A 27,440-nucleotide genomic window follows, 5' to 3' on the forward strand; every position below is an offset into this window, starting at 1 on the left:
CATCTCAAAAGGTTTTGGGATCAGATTTTATCATATCACATTTAACAAACTAATATCCAACTCAGATGACCGTCAAATTTTTAATGGAAAATGACAAGTTTGAAACATATAAATAGTCATGAGATTATTTTATAAATTTTAATAGTTATAGTACAAAAAAAGTAATAACTTATAGGTGAAAAATTATTTTGTAACTTTTGACTGTTCGAGGAAACAAAATAATATCCTATAGTCGGAGACCATTGGTATATTTTGCCCTTAGTTTTTTTTCTAATTAATTAAATAATTAATATATGTCAACCCAAGGTCATATTAATTAATATTTTTCCAACTCTTTCATAAGTCAAGTAAAAAAAATACAAAGTTGTGGTTACTCATTACTCAATCACGTATTTGCAAACCCAATAATGATTTTAACTTTTTAAGTTCTTATCTATAAATAAAACCAAAGGGTGCTAAATAAAATGGCTAATTTCATAAGAGTTTTCATGAAAAATATTCGTTTCCATTATATATATATATATATATATATATTAAAGTTGATTTTTGTCATCAATTATTACACTCAATTCAATAATTAATTTACTAAAATAAATTTGAGTTATATCTATATGTTTGAATGATAAAAAATATGTTATTTTTTTTAGAGAATTCGAATTTGAACAGTTACATCTATAGAGTGTATATATTATCAATAACTAAAATATATTATAAATAAATAATATCTCATATATAGACGTGACGTAAGTAATTAATTAAATATTAACCCACTTCACCATAATTAAGATCATATAATAAAATAAAATGAAATAAATAAGAGTGCCGCAATAAGCACCGCTAAAACGAATGCCACAAAAGGTAGCAGTGTTTGTGAACCTAAATGCCGCAAAAGATCGAGTTATATAGTGGCGTTTGTTCTTTCAAACGCCGCTTTATGTTGTGATTTATAGTGGCATTTTTGTTCACAAACGCTGCTAATTTCATATATTTAGTGACATTTTTGCCACAAACGGCGCTAATTCTATTGTATGTAGTGGTTTTTTCCACAAACGCCGCTAATGCTATTGTTTTTAGTGGCGTTATTTATACAAACGCCGCTATATATTATGATTTGTAGTGACATTTTTAGCACAAACGCCGCTATTTGCAAGAGGTTGGCATAAGCAGTTTTGATTGGGTTGCTCTTCATTGAACCCTTAAATTGTTGATCATCACTATCTTAATCCTTAAACTTCCATTAATGCTAATATAATATTCAAAGATCTTTAAACAATTTGATATACTTTCAAACCAAAATTGTTTGTCCCAAATGAAATTCTATATGTTGCTAGCTTTATTAATTAAAAATAAGTATTTTCATGTTCAATTTCAAATTTGCAATTGGACCTAGAAAATGATAGAATTCAAGGATTTGGAACAAGAAAAATCCATGAATCACCAACATCAAATTATTGTCACAGATACAACTTTTATTTCACCCCCAAGTTTAAGTTAGCCCACCTAACATAAAATCTTACATCCGTCCCTCCCACTCTAGTCGAGCAACAATTTCAGTTTTTTTTTTCAAACTTCTTATGTTTAACTTTAATCCTAGGCATAAATAAATCTGACCATGACCTCTTACGTTATTGATTTAATCCTAAGCATAACTTCGAAAAGCATGAGATGTTTCAGGCCTTGATCCGAAACATTTACAATATGTATCTTTATACTTTTTTGTTGGTACCCTATATGCATTTATAGTTCTTATTGTCGGAAAAAATGGATAATTTTGAAGTATTGAATGAGAAATTGATCTCAACTTTATTGAAGAAGATGTGAAATCAATTGTTGGTTTGTAAATGTGATCGATTCGGATATTTGCGTTACCCACATCACGCACGTCTGTACATTTACAAAACAAACAATTGATTCCACGTAGTAGCGGATGCAAATGAGTTCCAGAGAGGGCACTAACCCAAACTGAAATCCAAATTTCTTTATATTAGTTGCTCATTTACTGTATGTAAACAACTTGAAATTTTATTTGTACCTGTTTATACGAAAATTTTATATTATTAATATATATGTGCTCATCCTGAAAAAAAATTCTGGATCCGTCACTAATTCCATGTTTTTCTCAACAATGTTTGGATAAATTTCTCATTCAAACCTCTAAAATTATCGAATTTTTTCCGACACTTATAACTTACATAAACTCAAGATTTACTGTAGTTTTCAATATGCATATGAAGATTCCTGCGGTTTTCAATTAATATGCAGTTTTCTTGCATTGTTTCATTGCATTTCATTCTTTCTTATGGGAATTCGTTACGTATATAATAAATGTATATACGGATTTACTGCAGTTTTCAATATGTATATAAATGTATTTCACTTTTGCTATTGGTTTAACGGATGATCACTTATGTTTGTGTTTTTTTCACTTTTGGTCATTGATTATAAAATACATAAGATATGATCATCTTCGTTCGTATTTAATTAAGATGTTGTCATCAGGAGTTAACTACCGTTAAATTTTTAATATAATCACACATTTGGTCTATGTTATTTACATATTCACTCAATATAGTAACACTTTTAATAAATTAAAATAAATTTAATCCTCCAATCGAATGATGCCACTGTCATTGGTATCACGTGCCACCATTCGGTTGGAAGACTAACTTTATTTATTTTTATTTAACAAAGCAAAGTAAATTGTTAGAAAATAAATATATTAAATTAAATAAATTAAAATAAAGTTAGTCCTTTAACCGAATGGGGAGACGCGGCACGACACATGACAACATTCGATTGGAGGATTAAATTTATTTTAATTTATTAAATGTATGATTAAATTGAGAGAATATGTAAATAACAGTGACCAAATGTGTGATTATGCAAATATCACATCACTTATTTTGTTAACTGTTAACGACAATTAACCCGTGGTGACCACATCTTAAATAAACAAAAACAAAAGTGAGCACATCTAAACGCTGCAAAATGCGTTTTCTTTACTGCTGGTGTTGAGAACCGAACTGTTGAGAAGATAAAGCAGTTTTCTGGTTTCAGTATTGGATGCTTGCCAGTTCGCTACCTTGGTATACCTCTAATTACTAGAAAACTGCCCATAAAAGATTGTGACCAGCTGATTGATAATATTAAATCCAAACTGAATTTGTGGTATGGGAAAATGCTAAGCTTTGTTGGTCGTCTGGAACTAATTCGAGCAGTCCTATTCAGCGTTTCCAATATTTGGTGCAAACAGCTCTTGCTCCCTCAAGCTGTTATCAATAAAATCGACCAACTCTGCTCCCGATTTTTCTGGAAAGGAAGCGACAAGGCTGCTACAGGCGCGCGAGTTAGTTGGGAGAAGATTTGTCAACTTAAATCCGAGGGAGGTCTAGGATTGAAGAACTTGAAATCTTGGAATAAAGCTTGCATAATCAAACTTATCAAAAACATCCTTGCAGGTGAGGGATCGTTATGGGTTGCCCTGGATCAACACTAACGTATTAAAGGAGAAGAACTTCTGGCACATTGAAGGAAGTCGTAATTTCAGTTGGAGTTTCAATAAAATTCTCAAGCTTCGGTCTGAAGCTTTCCCTGTTATCATGAATCACAATCTCACCATCAAACATATTTAGGTGGAAATTAGAATGAATGGAGATAAAGTAAAATGGCAATCCTTGATTTGGTACCCTTACCATATTCCGAAACACAGTATCATAGCATGGATGGCTATCATTGATCGTCTCCCTACTCGCGATCGACTTCTGCGAATGGGAATTATCACCTCGGGGGATTGTATACTTTCCAATGGAATGATGGAAACTCGGTCTCACCTATTCTTTGAATGTCCAATGGCCGCTAATTTATGAGATTGCTTGGTGTGCCAAAATCTATGTGATATGGGAGAAACGAAATAGACGATTTTTTTGAAGAAGTACAAGGACTGCCGAAGAACTTTTTGCTTGCATCAAAAATTCTGTTTCTATCAAACTGAGAGGGGTAAATATTAATATGTCTGATAGTATCAATACTTTCCTAAGTAATTCTTGGGGTATTGATTAACCGATCTTTTGTCTTGTAAGTATTGTGTACATACGATTTTGTGATTGGTTATTTTTTGTAGCAGTTCTTGATTCGTTGGGTAATAAAATTAATTGAATTATCCAAAAAAAACGAAGGTGATCATATCTTATGTATTTTGAAACCGGTGATAAAAAATGGACAAAACTCAAACATAGATGATCATCCGTGTAGTTAACCCTAAAAAAAATGGAGAAAACACAAAACCTGCGGATTGACCCACTGATAAATGGATCCATGGAGAAATCACACAGAACTTCCGACACAACAAATTGCACATTTTGACTTACCAAAGTACTGAACACATGGGAGTCGATTGAACTGTTTTACAGAGCTATTCTGTTGTTCAAACATTGTTATCATTTGAAAAGGAGAACATAAGAAAACATATATTAATTTCAAATAAAGCAGTATTAAATTAATAATAGATGAATCGTTTTCTGCTAGTTAGGATAAGTCGGTTTAAACAAATACTGAATGAGACTAATCCAACTACTTTTTAATAGAATAGAAAATATCAATTGACATTACTTTACTTGAGCAACTTCCATACATTAGAAATAAAATATCAATTGATATTTCTTTTCTCTCTCGTAAGAACGAAAGCTGAAAATCTTCTAAACAACAATTGCTACGGTGCACTAGGACTCGTCACGTCGAGGTGACAAGTATTCGGATATTATTTTTAAATGGTCCCCGAGTAGTGGGCCCTATGTAGGCCATTATTTTATTGTCATTAATATGACTCGTCACGCAGAGGTGACGAGTCTATTAAAAAATACCTTTTTAAATTACAAAATAGAACTAAAATTTATAAAAAAAAAAAGATGAGGTGACGAGTTCCTTTAAATTCAAAAAAACTAGCAATTTTGTAGCCGATGGTCAACGGGTAGACGGGCAACGATCAGCAACAGTCACTTGGAACTTGTCACCTCGAGATTATGAGTTCGGCCAAAATTTTGAAATTTCTAGTCGTTGAAGTTAAGGCTATAAATAGGAGCTTGGGGTTTTGATTTTTCACCAAACAGTAAATCTGAAAAAATAGCAAAAAAAAATCCTACTTTCTTTGAAAATCGCGAAAAATGACAACCCGAGAATATATGTTGCGTCTGGATAACGTACATGTTTCGTTGATCCAATGCCAGCCAGACGATGAATGGAATATTTGAAAGCGGGGGATGACATACAAAGAGTAGCATCAGCAGATGTAACATCCCAAAACAGGGCTAGTGACTAAAATGTAAATTTTGAAAGTTTTGTGCTCAATTTTGAATTAAGTTAAAAGATCAGGGACTTAGTTGGGAATATTTTATAAGGAATTGTTTAGTAGATATTAAATCAAATGAAGGGTAAAATGGTCATTTTACAAGAAATATTTTTCTTCTTTCCTTTATGTGCTATAAACCACGTGGGAATTAGGAGAAAAAGAAAAGAGAAGTCTGGAACCTTGCTTGCCTTCTTCCTTTGCCGTGACCTTCTTCTCCAAAGGTAAGTTGGTCTCATGTTAAGGTTTCCTTTCATGTTTAATCTAGTTTTGATTCTTGAGTGATAAGAAAGCTTAAGGGAATATTTAAAATGTCTTAAAACTCAAGGATGAACAAGTTATAAGAGATTTAGTAAAATGAGTTTTTCAATGAATTATTGAAATAGAAGGAGTAAATGGATTTTAAAGTTGAATTTGACTTATCAATGGTCTAATTAAGAAATTAGAAGTGATAAAAGTTAATTAAGAACATATTGGAAATTTGGTAAGATTTTAGTTTTAAGAATTATGATGAGTTATTGAAGATGATAATGTGTTATATAGAGATAAGAAGATTTGAATAAGTATAGTTAAGTCTCAAGGGTTAAAAGGAGGTTATGAAAGAAGAATTAAGTGAGTTTGGTAAGATTTTTGGGCTAAAGAAGTGTATTCTGGGCTAGGGGTATCGTTACTTTTCATTCAATACCGATACTTCGAAGAGAAAATAAGTGATTTATAAGGTATGAGTATCGATACTGGTTGAATGAGTATCGATACCCTAAGGCAGAAAATTATGAATTGTTCATAGGGTATTGATACCTGGGAAATTAGTATCGATACAAAGAGTCCCGGTACAATAAGGTCAATATCGGTACCCATTTTTAAAATAAAGATTTTGAATGTAAAAATGGTACCGGTACATAAGCTTGGTATCGATACCATAGCTAGGGAAGTATCGGTACCATGTATGGGGGTACCGATACTACTCAAAGTGAAAATTGTATTAAGCATTTCGATTAGTTTGAATTATTGAGGATCAAATTATGATATTTGGAATGCTGATATGAATATAATATGCATGATTGTGTAGATATCGATCGAGAGCAACGTCCGAACAAGTCGACAAGTGATAGTCATCGAGAAAGAGGATAAGAGATCGGTATTGACTAGTGAGGCCCGGTGAGTGCATGTTATTTATGTATAGGGTGTTTTATGAAAATAAGATTTACAATGAGTCTATTTCCACTAATAGATTGTATGAATCCATGAATGCAAGTGTAGTATTGATATGATTTCTTATGGACATGAATACATGCATATGTTTATATGTTAAGTATGTGATTATTAGCCATGAGAATACATGTTTATATTATACATGCTGTGTGACCATGAGATATGTGTTAGGTTATATATGTGACCCATAATAATATGAAATAAGTTATGTGATACTAAATTAACGAAATATGTGAAAAAGTGGTATGAGTTATGTGATGAGCATCTATGTGAATTATATGAAAATATTCTACGTGTAAGTGATCTATGTGTCTACGTGACTATGTGATCATATGAAAATGTGATAAATAGCTATGTGAAAGAATTATAAGATTATGTGCATATGTGAATATGTAATAACATTAATAATAATGCCAATGTTATGTGTTATGAGAGCTAGGGGTATAGTGGGCATACCAAGAGTCGAGGGTTCTACGTGGTCCTTTGGGACATATATGTAATCCTTTGGAACATATATGCAGTACTTCGGTACACTTATTTGGTCTATTGGAATATGTATATGGTTCTTAAGGAGTGGTCCTTCGGGATATATGTGATATGTGGTCCTTCGGGATATAGTGGTCATTTGGGACAAAGTGGTCATTCGGGACAAATTCTATGCGCCCCTAGTGGGAATTATACGAGTTGTGGTGACAGCATATGTGCACAACCTCTATGTACTCACATACCTTAAGTTCTCATAAATGTACATGGGCTAAACAAAGAAATAACATAAAGAAATCCGGTATGATGATATGTTTGTTTCTTTGTGTAGTGATATTTGTGTTATATGATGTTAATGTGTATACATGGTAAGTAAAGGGTCATATGATAAAATAGATTAATTATGCTAAGAACCATAATAAGAATAATGGAATGATATGTATATGTATGTATTTATGTTTCGATGCATAATGCATTCTATAGTTTATTATGATTACATAAAGTGTGTATAGTAGGAATTAGTAATGATATGTTATAGTAAGTTTATTTATGCCTCACTAAGTCATCGACTTAGTGTGTGAGTGTTTCACATGCAGGTTCTGGAAAGCGAAAAGAGAAACGAAGGGGAGCAAGACAGGTTAGCATCTCCCTTATAAAGTTTAGATCAGAAAAGAAATGATTTATATGTATTTTGTTAGTTTGAATATAGTAGGCATTTACTAATAGAATTGAGTTGAATATGCTCTGATATGTTTTGTAGAACCAATTGATTTTTAATTAATGTAAAGTATTCATTTTTCTTAAATTGTGAATTTAAATTTTTGCCAATTTGTAAAGGAAAACATTTTGAAAAGTCAATGTGACACCTAAGACTCGAATCCGGGTCGGATACGATTTGAGGGTGTTACATTTAATGGTATCAAAGGAGGTTTAGCCGATTCTAGGCTTAAACCAGAGTTAAATAAATTTCAAAATGTGTATATGCCAACATAAGGTGAAAAAAATTCTGATCTAATAGTGTAAGGAGTATGTTGTCTTGCTAATAGAATGAGATTAGTATGATATAGTATAAATCTTATTATGAGAATTTCCGAAGAAAAGTGAGAGGTGAACCTGATGGTGGTTGCAATTCACCTGTCCTGGCCAGGCACGATGAAGAGCGGACACCTCAAGAAGTGCATTGTTAAAGGGGTCTCCACTGTTCTAAAGTGGAGAAGTTAGATAAAGTAGTTTAGTTATTATGCGGATAAGTTGATGCATCGTGAACAGATGTTATCATGAAAATGATAGAAGATTAAGTGATGTTGTTATTTGTTTGGAAAAGTTCGATAATAAGTATCTCGGTGATAAGTTCATCAGAAATATGAAGACATAGTTTATGAGTTTGAAACATGAGAATCGTAATGTGTATGGATAAGAGTGCAGTTTGATAAGTTGAGTGAATTGTAGTTAAGCTAATTTGAATGAAGATGATGTAGAAAAGTTTAAGAATAGGTACATCAGTGATCAGTTTGTAAGACAAAAGAAGTTGGAATGTTGAGTAAATGACTGATGAATTATTCCGATTAAAAAGAATGTATATGATTGGTTTGATGAGGACTTGCATCTTATATTAGAAGAGTTAGTGCAGATTAGAAAAATTATGTGATAGTAAGTGTGTTATAGTTAAAGGATTAAAAGATGAGTCAGATGTTGAGTGAAGCTAAGGATGTAGTAGGAAAGTTTAAGATGATAAAAAGGGATATGTGTATTGTAATTCGAACAAGGATTTTACAAAGAGTAAGATTTGTGCAAGTAGTGTTAACTATCATAGTTATGAAAATGTGATAAAGGTTGATAATCAAGGATAAGTATAAGTGATATGAAAAGAGTATGGAAGCATGAAGAAAATGATATGATCTATGTTACAAGAATATATTGATTTATGAAGTAATAAATAGATCAGGAAATGGAAGACAATATTTAAAGGATTTGTATAAGGAAATAGAGTAAGTTAGCACCTGTTATTATTGAAAGGGGTGTTATTATTGAAAGGGGTGCTTATTCTTTGGACAAATACGTAAGATTATATGAAAAGATTGTGTGTATCGTAATACAAACATGGATTAAGGACTGAGTAAAGGTTTGGTTTATGTGCAAAACAATTAAAGAATGATGAAAGAGATCAATTGATTAATATATTGAGTAATAAGGATTGGAGTTATGGTTTATATAATAAGGGACATTATATGGATTTATAAAGGTAGAGTGTATATAAAGAATTAAGTGCAGTAAAAAGGTAAGTCTATTAGTGGTAAACAGGAAAGATTAATTAAAGGAAGCAACATGATAACATTAGAAAATATGTTCTTATCAATGTGTGCAGTGAAAATTCGAGGACGAATTTTCTTAAAAGGAGGGGAGACTTGTAACATCCCAAAACATGACTAGTGACTAAAATATAAATTTTGAAAGTTTTGTGCTTAATTTTGAATTAAGTTAAAAGATTAGGGACTTAGTTGGGAATATTTTGTGAGGAATTGTTTAGTAGATATTAAATCAAATAAAGGGTAAAATGGTCATTTGCAAGAAATATTTTTCTTCTTTCCTTTATGGGTATAAACCACGTGGGAATTAGGAGAAAAAGAAAAGAGAAGTCTAGAACCTTGCTTGTCTTCTTCCTCTGCCGTGAGCTTCTTCTCCAAAGGTAAGTTGGTCTCAAGTTAAGATTTTCTTTCATGTTTAAGCTGGTTTTGATTCTTGAGTGATAAGAAAGCTTAAGGGAAGATTTAAAATGTCTTAAAACTCAAGGATGAACAAGTTATAAGAGATTTAGTAAAATGCGTTTTTGAGTGAATTATTGAAATAGAAGGATTAAATAGATTTTGAAGTTGAATTTGACTTGTCAATGGTCTAATTAAGAAATTAGAAGTGATAAAAGTTAATTAAGAACATATTGGAAATTTGGTAAGATTTTTAGTTTCAAGAATTATGATGAGTTATTGAAGATGATAATGTGTTATATGGATATAAGAAGATTTGAATAAGTATAGTTAAGTCGCAATGGTTAAAAGGAGGTTATGGAAGAAGAATTAAGTGAGTTTGGTAAGATTTTCAGGCTAAAGAAGTGTATTCTAGGCTAGGTTAGCGGTACTGTTCTTTCAATACTGATACTTCAAAGAGAAAATAAGTGATTTATAAGGTATAGGTATCGATACTGGTTGAATGAGTATTGATACCCTAAGGCAGACAATTATGAATTATTTAAAGGTAGTATCGATACCAAGAGTACCGATACCATAAGGTCAGTATCGGTACCCATTTTTGAAATAAGGATTTCGAATGTAAAAAGGGTACTGATACCTAAGCTTGGTATCGATACCATAGCTAAGGAAGTATCAGTACCATCTGTGGGGGTACCGATACTACTCAAAATGGAAATTGTATTAAACATTTTGATTAGTTTGAATTATTAAGGATTGAATTATAATATTTGGAATGTTGATATGAATATAATATGCATGATTGTGTAGATATCGATTGAGAGCAATGTCCGGACAAGTCGACAAGTAATGTCATCGAGAAAGAGGATAAGAGATCGGTATTGACTAGTGAAGCCGAGTGAGTACATGTTATTTATGTATAGGGTTTTATGAAAATAAAACTTGCAATGAGTCTATTTCCACTAATAGATTGTATGAATCCATGAATGCAAGTGTAGTATTAATATGATTTCTTGTGGACATGAATACATGCATATGTTTATATGTTAAGTATGCGATTATTAGCCATGAAAATACATGTTTATATGATACATGCTATGTGACCACGAGATATGTGTTAAGTGATATATGTGACTCGTAATAATATGAAATAAGTTATGTGATACTAAATTAATGAAATATGTGAAAAGGTGGTATGAGCTATGTTATGAGTATCTATGTGAATTATATGAAAATATTCTATGTGTAAGTGATCTATGTGTCTACGTGACTATGTGATCATATAAAAATATGATAATGAGCTATGAGATTATATGCCTATGTGAATGTGTGATAACATGAATAATAATGCTCATGTTATGTGTTATGAGAGCTAGGGGTATAGTTAGCATGCCAAGAGTCGAGGGTTCTACGTGGTCCTTCGGAACATATATGTAATCCTTTGGAACATATATGCAGTACTTTGGTATACTTATTTGGTCCATTGGAATATGTATATGGTTCTTAAGGAGTGGTCCTTCGGGATATATGTGATATGTGGTCCTTCGGGATATAGTGGTCCTTCGGGACAAATTCTACGCGCCCCTAGTGGGAATTATACGAGCTGTGGTGACAGCATATGTGCACAACCTCTATGTACTCACATACCTTAAGTTCTCAGAAATTTACATGTGCTAAACAAAGAAATAACATAAAGAAATCTGATATGATGATATGTTTGTTTCTTTGTGCAATGATATTTGTGTTATATGATGTTAATGTCTATACAGGGTAAGTAAAGGGTCATATGATAAATAGATTAATGATAATGCTAAGAACAATAATAAGAATAATGAAATGATATGTATATGTATGTATTTATGTTTCGATGCTTAATGCATTCTATAGTTTATTATGATTACATGAAGTGTACATAGTAGGAATTAGTAATGATATGTTATAGTAAGTTTATTTATGCCTCAATAAGTCATTAACTTAGCGTGTGAGTGTTTCACACGTAGGTTCTGGAAAACGAAAAGAGAAGCAAAGGGGAGCAAGACAGATCAACATCTCCCTTACGAAGTTCAGAACATAAAAGAAATAATTTATATGTATGTAGACAGTCGTTTTTTGACCGGGATAAAAATATTATAATAATAATAATTATTATTATTACATACTTATTTTAATTACATTTTTTTTGCAAATTACAAATCCCAGGCCCAAAAAAATACAAGTGTAAAACCCAACAAGCTCAACCCAAGACCCTGAAGCTTAACCCGATCCAGACCTGTGTCTAGCAAAGACCCGACCCGTGACCATTTCAAATGCTATCTTCAGCATATCACGTGAAACCTGCAACAATAGCCAAATATCATCTCCAAAGTCAAAGAATCATTCATCCACCGAAAGTTCAAGCAAATTTCCAAGTCAAAAATAAATTCACCTAATCCTACCTAAATACATCAATATCTCACCAAATGCAAGGAAATTAACATGAAAAAGGACAAGTGGGATTCGGTGAACACAATAGAAATAAAATCGGAGACGATTCGAAAGAAAAAAAGGGGGGAGTATTCAGTGTAGAGGTTTCGAACAGAAAAAAATAGGGGTAAAAACACAATAACAGTGTAGTTCCACCGTTCAAAGAGAAATAAAAAAAGCATTTCTAAGGTTTTTTTTAACATGATTTCTCTTTTTCAATTCTCTGTGTGTATGCATGTGGTTATGAAGGAATTGAATATATTAAAAGTAAAGAAAGAAGTCATTTACCTAGGTTGTGCTAGCGTCTCGTCGTCGGAGGGTTGTCTGAGTCCTGTTTTCCTTTATAACTCGAGAAACAGAGGCTTTACAGTGGATCTCTTTAGATCTGAAGCCTCTTATAGGGTTAGAATTCTCATTTGGTGGTCTTTTCATAAAATAAAAGGTAAAGAGAGGGCAAATCAGAAGAGAAATCCCGATGATCGGAGAAGGGGTAGTTCGAAAGTAAAATATTAGATCTACTCCATTCTCGAGGGATTTTGATGAAAATAGAATAAGATCGGGATAGAGGGATCAAAGAGCATCGTAAAAAAGTAACCTTTATTAATTTTCATGATAAAAAATGGTGGTCGGCGCCATCGCCTATGGTGGTCGGCGTCGTCGCCTATGGTGGCCGGCCAGGAAAATGAATAACACCATAAAGGTTCTCAAAGGATTTTAAAATCTATGTTTTGATCCAAAGTTTTTTCAAATGAAAAAATATGTTCTGTTTGTTTCTAAAATGAGTTTTATATCTTCCAAAAAGTGCCCATTAAGGGCCCGTGTTTTTTAATGGACATGGGTAAATCTGTTCCGAAGTCCTTCTTATTTTGTTTCCATTTTACATGGGTCATGCTTTCATTTACTTTTCCTCTTAATTTTGGTTTACATTTTTTGGTAATTTTAATTTAGTCCTATTCAAACCTTTAATATTTATTTAACAAATTTTCATATGAGCCCTTGATGTTTTGTTTTGGTTTCGATCTTGCTCTTTTTTTTCGGTATAGTCATTTCCTATTTTTTATATCTAACTTAGCTCCATTACATTTATTTCTATTCATTTTCTCCTCTTTATTTTCGTCAATCATTGCTACATACCAGGTTGAACCTAATTTAAGATAATTAGTTATTAAGGTGGGAAGGTTACTGTTCATTGGTTTTGATCTTTTTTTGTTACAATTGGTTTTGATCTTTTTTTGGTTACAATTGGTTTTGATCATTTCGGTGCATCTATTTTACACTTGTATACAATGTTTGGGTTTATTTTGGCTTTAGTCCATAATAATAGTAATAGTTTTATTTTAGTTTTGGCACTTTACTTTCTATTATTTTATTTTAGTCACTTAAGTATCTGTAATTTGTATTTTAGTCCATTAAATTTCAGTTTGTGTTATTTGGTCTTTAAAATTTCTGTAATTACTGTTTTAGAACTTAAAATTTCTGTTTGTTCCATTTTAGTTCTTTAACTTGCTATTTTTGCTATTTTGATCCTTAAGGTTTTTGTTTTTATCTGTTTTAGTCTTTATAAATTTAAATACTAATTTTTTATTATTTGTATTTAGGTTTGTAATATTTATTTGTTTTCATTTCAGTCCTTTGAATTTTCTCCTTTAAATTAATTAATTCGAAGTAAATTAATGTTCAATAATTGGATCATATTTTAACTTTATATTTGATTCAAGATTTCCACCATTACGAAAACATGTAAGCGACACAGTACCGATTTTGGGCGTTGTGGGGGTGCTAATCCTTCCCCACGCGTAACCGATTCCTGAACCCATTTTAATCAAATCTTTGATAAACGCAGATCGGCTTTTTGTCTTTAAAAACGATTTTTTTAAAATTATTTAAAAGGACATATTTTGGTATTCGACCTCCCTAACTTAAAGGTCGATGGCGACTCTATTCAAATTAATCCAAAATTACCAATTTTTTTCAAATTAAAAGTCGTGACCGTTTTTTAAAAAAACAATAAATAATTGTTCCACATAAAAATGGTTATGACAGCTTGACGACTTTGCTGGGCACTTTTTAGAGAGTCAAACTGTAAGTCGTTTACACATTGTCGTTGTGATGGAAATTATGAGTTTGAGTTTTTAGTTAATTTATGATTCATTTATTGAAGTTTGTAATTGCTTCATTTTTTGTTATACTAACATTTTGATTTTTGCTCTCAGATCTGTCCAAGTTTTTGTCGAGTTGTTTCGTTTTCCTTTTTGATTCAAAGGGTTGAATGTTCCTCCTCACACATGTCACGAGCATTTGCATAACATAAGCTCTATGCCCGAGCTCTGAACCCTTTTTAAGTGGGGGGAAAACGACGCCTTCGTGAGAATTTATTCTCCGTACGGGCCTAGCAAGTAACCTTCGGGATTCATATACCTTATCTCTTCATGTGAATTTATTCTCCGTATGGGCATAAGGGAATGTATCCCCTCGAATTGAACTCGATCCGTTTAAGCCTATAATGAATGAGGATCGAAAGTTTGGCAGCCCAAGGGGGCGTCGACATCATGGACAATTCGAGTACCTTTTTTCTCAAAGAGCCGAAACCATACATATAGTGAACCGTAGATCGGTCACCATGGGTAGTCATACGGAACCTCTGTCCTTAAATAGGTAGCCAAATTAAGTGTACACAAAGGAGGAGCATTTCTGAACATTTCCTGTTGTTTTAAATTTTGTTGAATGACAACATGCGAACTAGATACCATGCGATTAGGATTAATTTCTTGAAAAATCATTTTGGGTAGATAGTATATCCGGGTAGGAATGTTATTTAATTAAAGCATGTTCGGGTAGATATCATGTCTGGTAGGTATTATATTCAACTTTTAATGACATTTTTATTTATATCAATTGTATTACCTGTAAAATTGATATTTTTTTTATTTGAGTACACTAACTTATTTCTTTTGTTTATGTCATTTTTCATATTTATTTGCATTGCATTACATAATTCAAGAGAGGTGTTGATCCACAAAAATGTGTTCGTTAAACATAAATAATTTGCATTGATGGACAAAGGGGTTATAATACAAGAGGTGAAAAGACTCAGAATGGACCAAGATTTACACCGAGCACACCAAAGGTCAACTTTTTGACCTGTTAAGGTTGCATGGGTAGACAAGAGAAAGGTTACTGACCTGGAGAGTCCTTTCAAAGACAACAAGAACAAGATGTCAAAACCCTAGCTGAGTTAGAGGCCATTGTGGACGGATTCAAGAGACAAAAAAATGAATTTCAAATAGTTCCCATCGATAGAGGGCTCCAGTGGCGTTTCTGTTAGGGAACAGACTCAACAGATGATGAAAACCAGAGATACAACCATTCAAGACTTCTTGGGACAAGTACAAAAATCAGCTCGGAGAGGCTGGAATGGTTCAACGGGGTATTCAACCGGTGACAGAAAAAGGCAAAAGACTAGTCAACCTGTCAGAAGATGTCAGGATATTTTTGTCTCTTAAAAAATAACACTTTTGTCCCAATAAAGATTATTTATAATAACATATATGTTTTTGGATCAATGCCTCGAACATTTCATGCATTTTTGCATTTTGCATCTACATTTCATTTTTAAAGCATTTTTATAAACATGAAATTTTTCATGGAGGATTCGATGCAGTATTCTTAATCACATGACACCACATGGAAGCAAGATTTTAACAATTAAAAATTTTGAAATCAGTACAGTGGAAGCCTGATTAGTTGATTATAGGACTAAGCCTGCCAGGATGATCCAAGAAAAGAGTCCCCATATCATAAGGACTACGATGTTGAAGTTGTGTGCAGTTACCACATAGGAGGCTCCAAATATTCCTCTGAGAACTTTAAGGCACTGAAACTCAAGAATCAAGATCTGATCGATTCAGGGGCATTGACTTTCAACGTGTAATAGGGTATTCTGGTCAGGAGTTGATTGGGGCATCCATCAGGAGTTTTTTTTTTTTTTTTTGCATTTTCATGCATGTCATCTTGTTTGAACTTGTTTTTCTTTCTTACTTCTTATGTGAGAATTTTTGTAAGACATTTGACGTTCAAACATTTTAAATAAAATGCTTTCTTCTGAGGAAATGGATAATGAGCAAATTCTAATCTTGAATTCTTTGAATATCACCTTAATTAAAAGCTTTTAATAATTGAGGTTGTAAATCTTTGACAAATGACTAGATGGAATCCCTGCAAAACAAGGACCCATTTGATCCAGAACATACACTGGAATACATACCCTTCTCTTACAAGAACCAATCTAGCTCTCTCCTCGCATGTACAACCAATCAAAGGTTTGGTATTCAGGTATATGTTAAGAGCGAACAAAATAGGACAACTAGCATATGAGATTTCAAAATTAATTGGTTTCTACCTCTGTTTATTACGTTCAATGATGATCATGATCTTTTCAGATGGAATGGCCAAGTGGATAAATTTAGTTTAGGTTAGTTGCTTGGGAATTGAAATCTAACGATGAGATTTTCTGACCTTCGACAAACACCTAGACTATAACAGGTTCTCCTCGGCGAGCTTAAGAAATAGAATCTGGTTACCCAACAAAAAATATAATATATATATATATATATACAATAAAGCTGAGCTATTCCGCTAAAGAAAACTCAAAAGCCCTGGATTTATGAATAGATTAAATTCAAACCATGACATTGATCGGGTACCTGGCAATTTGGTGTATGTTCCACTGTGATTATCAAGTCAAAGACTTTGTGACGATATGAATCCCTCAACTAGCCTGATAAAGGTGATTTTAATATATATACAATAAAGCTTGAGTTATCCTTCTAGAGCAATTGGTAAAACGCCTCGGCTTTGTGGATAAGATTCAGCTAGCCAGAAAATGGCAAATTAAATCAGATTTACTAAATAAGGAGTTTCGGTGAATATGGAGTAAGAGAGTTAAGGAACACTTGTTATAGTCAAACTCACACAAGCACTCAGAAATCGTATTTTTAAACCAATGTTTCTGCACTACCTTGATTAGGTGAGTCTAAAAAGCTTGAACAAATGAAAGATTTCAGAGAACTGAAACAGAAGTGTTCTGAAAGGTTTAGCCATTGATTATGCTAGTTGTGTCATTTTGTTCGCCTTCGATTAAAATACCAAAACAAGAAAGAGGGGAAAGCCAAGACCGAATTGAAGAAACAAACCTTAGGATTTAGGTAGCCCACCTCTAAAACAACTTTTCAATCTTGATATTTGTCAAAGATTTGCAACTATCAAAGATTAAAAGAGCATTTGATTCTTTTGATATCCAATGAACTCCTATTTTATGATTTGCTTCAATTGTGAAACCTAGAAGGAGGTAACATTTTCAAAAATTCCTTTCGATAATTTTCAAAATTTTGAAAATAAGAAGAAGGAAAACATTTTCAAACAAGATAAGTTCTCTAGAAGCATATCTTGAAAATCAATGAATATCTCTCTGAAGCTCAATATTGAAGCTGGGGCAAGAGAAGCCAAATTTTTGGGGCAAAATTTGGTGGAGCAAGTAAAACAAATTGTCTCAGGTTGAGGTTTGTAAAAGTACACCATGGTGGAAATGAAGACCTACTAAGACAAGGATAGAATGAAGAGTTCACGTAACCATTCACCTCACAGATCAACATCAACATCGGATTTAAGCATGTTGAAGAATCCAAGATCAAGAATAGGAATTGAAGAATCCAGAGATTGAGATTTCTCTCTAAGTCCTAAAATAACATATCTCACATATACATTTTAGGCATACATAAGAGCATTGCATCCATATCATCGCATATGTGCATAATCTTGCATGTTCATGCTAGAGTCAATTTCAACTTCGCAGCGAAGGATATTGGACTCGAAGCGACACCATTTAATCAAGAATGGATTTCAACTTCACGACGAAGGATATCCAATTCAATGCTCAACTTCACAACGAAGGGGTCATCTACGATTTCAACTTCACGACGAAGGATATCGTGCCCACATTCATCTTTATATTGGATTTCAACTTCACGAAAAAGGATATCAAATTCAAGGCTCAACTTCACAACGAAGGGGTCATCCACGATTTCAACTTCGCGACGAAGGATATCGTTCTCACCAGCAACATTTATCTTTAGATTGGATTTCAACTTCACGACGAAGAATATCCAATTCATAACTCAAATTCATAATGAAGGGGCCATCCACGATTTTAACTTCACGACGAATGATACCGTGCCTACAAGAAACATACAATACTTGGATTTCAACTTCACGACGAAGGATTTCCAATTCAAGGCTCAACTTCACAACGAAGGGCCATCACGATTTCAACTTCACAGTGAAGGATATCGTGCCATAAGAAGCATCCCTCTCTATATTGGATTTCAACTTCACAGTGAAGGATATCCAATTTAAAGAAGGAATGTCTATCAACAAACAACATTTCAGTTTCATTCAGAGTCAATTTCAACTTCACAACGAAGGATATTAGACTCAAAAAACGCAACTTATACAAGATTGGATTTCAACTTCACAATGAAGAATATCCAATTTAAAGCTCAACTTCACATTGAATGAGCCATACTACAATTTCAACTTTATAACGAAGGATATCGTACCTAAAATATTGACCCAACTTCACGATGTAAGAGTCATATGTGATACAACAATGAAAAACCAGCGTCATTCAGAGTCAATTTCAACTTCACAGTGAAGGATATTGGACTCGAAATAACGTCACTTACACAAAATTGGATTTCAACTTCACAATGAAGGATATCCAATTCAAAGCTCAACTTCATAGAAAATGAGTCATCCACGATTTCAACTTCACGACGAAGGATATCGTGTTCGAGTGGATTGACTTAGTTTCACAACAAATGAGTCGTCTGTAACAATAGGGGGTTGCCTTTCAACTTAGTACAACATAGTTCAAGCAACGAATTACTTTCCGGAAGAATTTGTAAGCCTAAATCTTTAAGAAGACAAAGCCCCAATTCCAGGAAGCCCAATTACATTTGTTCCTCGATATATCAAGTCTCAAAACAAAAAAAAAAAGATTGGACAAAAACTGGTTGTCTTTTTCATCTTTGCCCTATTGTTGTTAACACAAGAATGTGCAAAGAGGGACAGTTGTAGACACCCATTTTTTAACCGGGATAAAAATATAATAATAATAATAATAATAATAATATATAATATATTATTATTATTATTATTACATACTTTTATTTACATTTTTTTGCAGATTACAAATCCCAGGCCCAAAACAAATACAAGTGCAAAACCCAACAAGCTCAACCCGAGACCCTGTTCAAGCTTGACCCGATCCAGACCTGTGTCCAGCAAAGACCCGACTCGTGACCATTTCAAATGCTATCTTCAGCATATCACGTGAAACCTACAACAGTAGCCAAATATCATATCAAAGTCAAAGAATCATTCATCCACCGAAAGTTCAAGCAAATTTCCAAGTCAAAAACAAATTCACCTAATCCCACCTAAATACATCAATATCTCACCAAATGCAAGGAAATTAACATGAAAAAGGACAAATGGGATTAAGTGAAGACAATGAAAATAAAATCGGAGGTGATTCGAAAGAAAAATAGGGGGAGTATTCGGTGTAGGGGTTTCGAACAGAAAAAATAGGGGAAAACACAATAACAGTGTAGTTCCACCATTCGAAGAGAAATAAAAAAGAGCATTTCTAAGGTTTTTTTAACATGGTTTCTCTTTTTCAGTTCTTGTGTGTATGCATGTGCATTTCTGAAGGAATTGAATATAGTAAAAGTAAAGAAAGAAGTCGTTTACCTAGGTTGTGTGAGCGTCTCGTCGTCTGAGTCCTGTTTTCCTTTATAACTCGAGAAACGGAGGCTTTACAGTGGATCTCTTTAGATCTGAAGCCTCCTCTAGGGTTAGAATTCCCATTTGGTTATCTTTTCATAAAATAAAAGGTAAATAGAGGGTAAATCAGAATAGAAATCTCGATGATCGGAGAAGGGGTATTTCGAAAGTAAAATATTAGATCTACTCCATTCTCGAGGGATTTTGATGAAACCATAATAAGATCGAGATAGAGGGGTCAAAGAGCATTATAAAAAAGTAACATTTCTTAATTTCCATGATCGGAAACAGAGGTTAGCACCGTCGCCTATGGTGGTCGGCCAGGAAAATGAAGAACACCATAAAGGTTCTCAAAGGATTTTAAAATCCATGTTTTGATCCAAAGTTTTTTCAAATGAAAAAATATGCTATGTTTGTTTCTAAAATGAGTTTTATATCTTCCAAAAAGTGCCCATTAAGGGCCCGTGTTTTTTAATGGATAAGGGTAAATCTGTTCCGAAGTCTTTCTTATTTTGTTTCCATTTTACCTGGGTCATTCTTTCATTTACTTTTCCTCTTAATTTTGGTTTACATTTTTTGGTAATTTTATTTTAGTCCTATTCAAACCTTTAATATTTATTTAACAAATTTTCATATGAGCCCTTGATGTTTTGTTTTATTTTCGATCTTGCTCTTCTCTTTATTTTTATTTTTTTTCAGTCTAGTCATTCCCTATTTTTTATATCTAACTTAGCTCCATTACATTTAATTCTATTCCTTTTCCTCATTATTGCGTGTGTCCTACCATTTATATCTTTACCTTCTTTAAAGAAAATCGGTATTTAATTTAATATAGCCGTTAATCTTGAATGATTTGTGTGTAATCATTAGTATTATTCCTCTTTATTTTCGTCAATCGTTGCTTCATACCAGCTTGAACCTAATTTAAGATGATTAGCTATTAAGGTAGGAAGTTGACTGTTCATTGGTTTTGATCTTTTTTTGTTACAATTGGTTTTGATCATTTCGGTGCATCTATTTTACACTTGTATACATTGTTTGGGTTTATTTTGGCTTTAGTCCATAATAATACTAGTGAAAAGGTTGTTGTTGCGAGTTTGGAAGATGGTTTGCATGACAGAAAAGGAAACAGTGTTGCATGCTCTTAAAGATTGCACAAAGACACGAACTATCCTTTCCCTTTTAGGTCTGCAAAATAACATCATTCCAAATGCTACTCCATTGTGCAAATAGTGGCTACAACGAGCATCCTCCTTGTTGGACTCAGTTGGTTTCTCCTTAATGATGATCTTACTTTGGAATATCTGGAATAGGAGGAATAAATGGGTGCAAGACAAACTGTTGCAAGCTGATCGGTAGGTGATAAATGCGGCTTGGTTTTTTGCGTCGGATAAAGAAGCATCTGCCAGTCATGGCAAGTTCTGGCTCTCTTCGACTGTTGCTCCAAGATCCTCATGGCAACGACCTCCACCAAGTAGTTTTAAAATTAACGTCAATGGCGCTTTTATTCATAGCTCGGGGGATGCGGCTATTGGTGTAGTCGTCCGCGATCACCATGGAATGGTGGTACAGGGAATGGCACAAAAGCTTGAGTCCCCTCACACTCCGGAAACAACAGAAGCAATGGCTTTCGTGCATGGCCTCCGACTGGCTAGTAAAAATGATTGGGAGCATGTCACTCTCGAAGGAGACGCAATTTCTATTGTCAACCACCTCACTAACTGGCAAGAAGACATCTTCGTTGTCGGATTGTTACTCAACAAAGCTCATGATATCCTAACGCATCATCCGAACTACAAGGTTAACTAAACCAAGAGAGAAGCAAATAGAGTAGCTCACTCCTTAACTAATTGGGCTTTGTCGAATAATAATCCATACTGGTTTTGTTACGATGAAACAGATTGTATCAAAGATAATGTAATTCTCGATGCTTTGGATATTTGAATGAAATCTACCTTTTTAGAAAAAAGCAATATATATATATATATAGTAATTGAATCATATTACACAATGTAAAACTCTTTTAGTGTGTGTACATATATATTTTTGCAGAAAGTCCAATGAATTCCAATCCCATGTAACAATATATTGTCCGACAATAAAGCAATCAAGGTATTGAAGGACAATCAATGTTCAAAAGCAATCATTTCATATCATTTTAGGCTTTCTTATCAGTTGTTGAATCAACTGGTTCCATCATGGAAGATTCATCAAGATGGAGCTGTGCAAAGTCATTGATGATCCTTGTTCTCTCCTTGTAAATGGAATCAGTTTTTTCTTCCTCAGCTTTTTCGACCTTCTCCTTCGTCAACACACCTACGTCCTCCGCTGCCTTCGCAACTGCATTGAACGCGTTTGAAAGCCATGAAGCTCCTGTAGACACGTAGCGGTTGCTCATGATTGCAGTTCCTGCAATGCTTGCCTTCTGCTCGGCAACAGAGAAAGCGAACTTTGTCTTTTCAGATACTTGGTATCGCTCGTCCATCTCTCTCATCTTTTCGTTTATCACAGTTGTTCCGATGCTTAGCTTTTCGCTCAGACCCACTTTCTGATCAAAAGAAGTTACGGCAGCAGAGGCATTCAATGTCAATTGATGCTGTTCATCAAAAGCTTTTGCCTTGGCTATGGCATCCTTTCCCAAGACAAAGCCCTTGGCAAGCATGGTGCTTACCATATCTTCAGCCTTTTTCACAGTAGAATCAATAAAAACTGGATTTTTCTCCTTCAAATAGAAGATAACACAATGATGACGAAAACATAAGACAGTGTATATGCAATAATTCACTTCTTTCAATCATATTCTTAGGAATGCATACGAACAAACAATGCACTCCTACTCTTCATTTTTCTTGGAGTTATTGTGACTGACACCCATGGTCAGACGCATATCCAAACATGAGTTTGGAGATATAACCCTCCAAAAACTCTCCAAATGCATGAAAAAGACCTTTTAAAAAATCGAACATAATTATGTTGGACACATATCCGTATGCAGAACTTGCCCCAAGTCTGAGTGACATAAGGAAGAAACATGCCTTTTCCTATTGCGGACCAAGAGAAAAACAGGCAATAGATATATACGGTTACACTAGAAGACTCCCAAAAGATCAGAAAATTTCCAGATGCTGAATCGGTGCTAATTCAGTTTCTAAGTTCTTACAATGGATTGAAAACAAGCTACCGACAATAAATGTTACCAATTTCTAAGTTCGGTGGTAACAGTATACAATTATAAACCTTGCATCCTGGATTTCAGTTTACTTGTCCTCCATTGAAAGGCTTCACAAAAGACGCATTCAAGGATTTGAAGGAATAAAAGCATGTATTTTTGAAGAACGATTAATCATGAATATTGATATAATTATATAAGCATTAAGCTATCACACAATCTTGTCTTTTTCTTCCGATGCTAAAAGTATGATCTGAAAATTACAAACATAAGCTGACAACAACCGGTTGAAATACTACTAACTCTAATGTTATTATTCTGTTACTCTGGCTCAGGTGTAAGCGACTACTACGAGTATGTGTTTGACACGGTATATTCAATATATGACCAAGTTTTTTAATGTATTTGGAGGATTCGTGTAAGGTTATATACCAACCTCCATGTGTACACTTAGGACATAGATATTTCAAGCAAAAAGGAAGAGCCAGAGCAACATAGATATATTATTACTTCACCCTATTTCATATCCCACTGATCATATTTATGTCAACAAAGGCTGTAGGATATGGTTTAAAGGAGGAATTTTACCGTTTTTGATAGGAGAGCTTCAGGGGGTAGCTGATAATCCTCAACAGGTGTGATATTGACAGAAAGATCAACTATTTTGGCTCCCTGAATTTATCAAAAAGTACATAATTCAAAACGAGCATTCAAATTGAATAAGTTGCCAGAAAGTAAGTAAGCCATGTAATTGAAGCTCGATAACTAGATGTTATTGTTAGGCTTTGATGGTCAAAAAAGGCTACAGGAGAGGGTTAATTCTGAGTCACACCAATGAAAACAGGCAACGGAGATGAATGATGGTAAAGTCACTAAAAATAGACCTGGAAAGTTTTAATCAAGTTTGACAGGCATAACATGTAAAATATGATTATTTTTCCAAAAGTTTCAACTTTCAAGTTGCCTGTCGATTTTGAATTAAGGGAGCAGTAAGGCTGATAAGAGTTTTGCCCGGTGATACTATCGATAAATGAAAATTTGATAAGGAAACATAAGCATAAAAAAATAACACAATCTCACTAACATACAGTCAATAGTATTGCTGTATCTGCTCCTTGTGTATCCTTGAAGGTAACGTAAGCAACCTGAGCATTTTCAGTCTCCCTGCAAAATTCATAAAAATCATAAGGATGAGTTTTCGAAAAAAATCAGTTGAACTAGAGCTATGCTACTGGAACTCAAGTATGGATGCCGAACAAGGGCATGTTTGTATGTGTCTAACACAAGTATATTCAGTTTCTTTAAAGATTCAATGTATTTGAAGGGTCCTCAGAGGATCTACCATGTCTGGAAATGTGTCAGGACAAGGGTATTTCAAGAAAAATGAAAAGCCAGAGCAACATTGGTAGAGAGCACCCACCTTCGCATTTCAACGTATTGTATATCACCAGAGAAAGAAAAGAATTCTTTGATATCCCTCTCGGAAGCAGCTAGAGAAATATTACTGACCTGAACTGTTTTTATCTGTGCACAGAAAACGAGTGGATAAATATTTGTATTTAGGATTATTGTCCTATAAACTAGTGGTAGAGTTTGAGAAAACACCAGAAGCAGGCTTTTACATTTTCCATGTGTCCATCTAATCACATGCATTCAACTTAAAACTTCGATTCATTGTTTTTAATTAAATGAACATATAGCACAAATACAAAGATGTTTATGGAGTCTTTGGACTCTAATGCAACTGGATATCACATATTCACAATAAACATACTCATCAAGCATTTCAAGATAACACTTATATGATACTCATCAAACATACTGATAATCAGCAGAGATATATTGTTAATAACATCAAAAGTAACTTTTTCCCTCACAGTTGAGACACTGATCGTCCAATTTGTTGTTGCTTTTGTCTGAGGTACTGCTCCAAGACTAAGATTTGTATGGTCCAGTGAAAGCTGCATATGCAATGACAAAAAAGGAGTAAAATATATATATAAAAAAGAGAAGCTCTACTAGGCAAGAAAAGTAACTGCAAGTTATGTAAGCATAACTGGATGAAAGAAGGACACTGATATACTAAATGAATGAGATGAAAGTAAATAAAATCAGGATTCATGACAACAAATAAACTTGAAACCACAATTCTTTACTGTTACTATGGGGTCCAAAAGTGTAAGGAGATTTTATTCATTGGCGCGGATTGATGGTCTGTGGACATTTGTTTCATTGCCGTGAGACTTTTGGACTAATAGTTTTATGTTACATCAATTTGAACTCGTGCAGTCTGTTCAATTGTGACCTAAGAATGCATCCCATTCTCAGGCCACAGGATTCATAAAAAGTAAAAGCCTAAAATAGAAAATATTTCTTTCCTAGTACCAAAGAAAATTCTCATTGCCACAAACAGAAACACCATGTAATCATCAGTGGCACATTTGGTTTTTTTTTCTTTATTTGTTTTATGAAAATTCACAGTGATATGCTTAAATGTAAAATGCTTGGAATCATAACTTCAATTGCAATCAAATGGTTTATCTAAGTATCGAAAGGACATTATACACAAACACAACCATTTTATGCTTCCTACCCAAATGAATTTTTTTTTAAAAAAAAAAAAGAAAAAAAGAAAAACACCCTTTTATCTTATTTTGAAGATCAATATAACACTTTCACCAATAATTTACACCAATCCTATCAGAGCCTACAAATTAAAACTAACGATTATAGAAATACTACTTCAAAGACTATTAAAAAGGAACCACAAAATAAAATGCATAGACTAGAAATAGCATGAACCGTAAGACAGAGCCACAATTAACAACAACTTGACCATCAAACCATGAAACTTGAAGAACACTTAAAAATCATTTTGGTTTCCAAGAACGCTAAATAAAGTATCCCAACTGAATCTTATGATTGAAGTTGTTTCCAGAACCCAAGAACTACAGTGAGATCAATTTTAGAAATCCAAAGTGGCATTTCGGTCTAGTAGAGATCAAGTCAGGAATCTAGCTTTTATGGTGTCCTTTTTCCTACATTTTCACATAAAACAAACAGAGCAAAACCCACATTTCTCTTTCAGTTGACCCTTTTCTTTTCTCTAAAGGAACACAGAATCCTGGATCTAACTAAGCAAAGGGTCAAATTCATCAATAAATAGATGAAAAAAAATAAAAGAAATGAACTCACCGACATTTGAAGATTGTATAAAGAATTCCCAATACAAAGATTACAAAGAATACTGGAATGACTGGATTTTGATAGGAAGATGAAGGGCTTTAATGGGGCAGTAGCGTCTTTATTCAGCTTAAATACGCGGGCTGAATTCTTAGAAGCACGTTGAGTCTACCCTTTTTCACTTCCTGTAATAAAAACTGGGTAATCACTGTTTTTTTTGTTTTCCTTCTCAAAAAATTAGTAAAATTATTTTTTTATTTTAATTTACTCTGTAAAATCCGAATATAAATAGTAGAGAATTACTAATTGAAAATGTTAATGGATGTTTAAGTTGTTATTTTACAAGCTTATCAGATAAGATTTAGTATTTGTTTGTCTGTTCTTACTGTTATTCGGCTAATTTGATACAATTTATCAATTTGTGTTTCTAATTTTAACCAATAATTCCACTTTCTTTTACATTTTTTTAGTATTTGTTATTGAGATAGTATAAAAAAATATAAATAAAAATAAATTAATTCAACAAAAATATTCGGTCATGCATAAATTCTAATTATTGTATAGATTTGTTCATAGATGATTCAATTTAATTTGAAATATTATTTAAACAATAAAAATACATAAATTTATTTTTTTAAATAATATAAAATAATTTTTTACATCATAAAATAGATCATTTGATGGGTAAAACAGATTTTTGAATATATTATAAATCATCAGGACTGGTGGACGCCAGGTTTGGTTATGAACAAAGCATATGACATGGGTATATGTACATTTTTTTCGAGGTTTAATGAAGAAGATGAGGTTTGATTTAGTCTAAATTGATTATAAGATAGATTTTTTTTTAATATTTTAATCATCGATAGCATACATATATTTTATAGACGCAACAGTAGATATTTGAATTCATATTTATTTTAGAGAAAAAAAATATATTCTTAACTTTTAAGGTCGCTTGAGAGTCTCATGTTAAATGGATAATTGACTGTATGATTAATGTTTTTTATACTTTATTAATTAATGGTAAATATTATTTAGGATT

The 27,440-nt window shown here is 33.1% G+C and overlaps 1 protein-coding gene across 1 annotated transcript; it reads right to left on the reverse strand.

Annotated features, from left to right (window-relative positions):
* Positions 1–5,045: 5,045 nt before the first annotated feature.
* LOC120138630 (binding partner of ACD11 1-like) lies at positions 5,046–26,456 on the reverse strand. The gene is made up of 8 exons (XM_039154064.1): positions 26,408–26,456; positions 25,090–25,173; positions 24,633–24,736; positions 24,301–24,376; positions 23,801–23,884; positions 22,232–22,765; positions 5,307–5,310; positions 5,046–5,110 (listed from the first exon to the last, which is right to left on the reverse strand). Exons 1-8 carry the CDS (start codon positions 26,411–26,413, stop codon positions 5,046–5,048), a joined length of 957 nt encoding a protein of 318 aa, XP_039009995.1. The 5' UTR covers positions 26,414–26,456.
* Between the last annotated feature and the right edge of the window lie 984 nt (positions 26,457–27,440).

The sequence above is a fragment of the Hibiscus syriacus genome, unplaced genomic scaffold, assembly GCF_006381635.1.
Source record: "Hibiscus syriacus cultivar Baekdansim isolate YM2019G1 unplaced genomic scaffold, ASM638163v2 tig00002237_pilon, whole genome shotgun sequence".
Classification (NCBI taxonomy): Eukaryota; Viridiplantae; Streptophyta; class Magnoliopsida; order Malvales; family Malvaceae; genus Hibiscus; species Hibiscus syriacus.

Coding starts and splice junctions, on each gene's coding strand:
- LOC120138630 (XM_039154064.1), bottom strand. Junction 24,737..25,089: donor GGACGATCAGTGTCTCAACT/GTGAGGGAAAAA, acceptor TTCTGTGCACAG/ATAAAAACAGTTCAGGTCAG. Junction 23,885..24,300: donor ATACAGCAATACTATTGACT/GTATGTTAGTGA, acceptor TGATAAATTCAG/GGAGCCAAAATAGTTGATCT.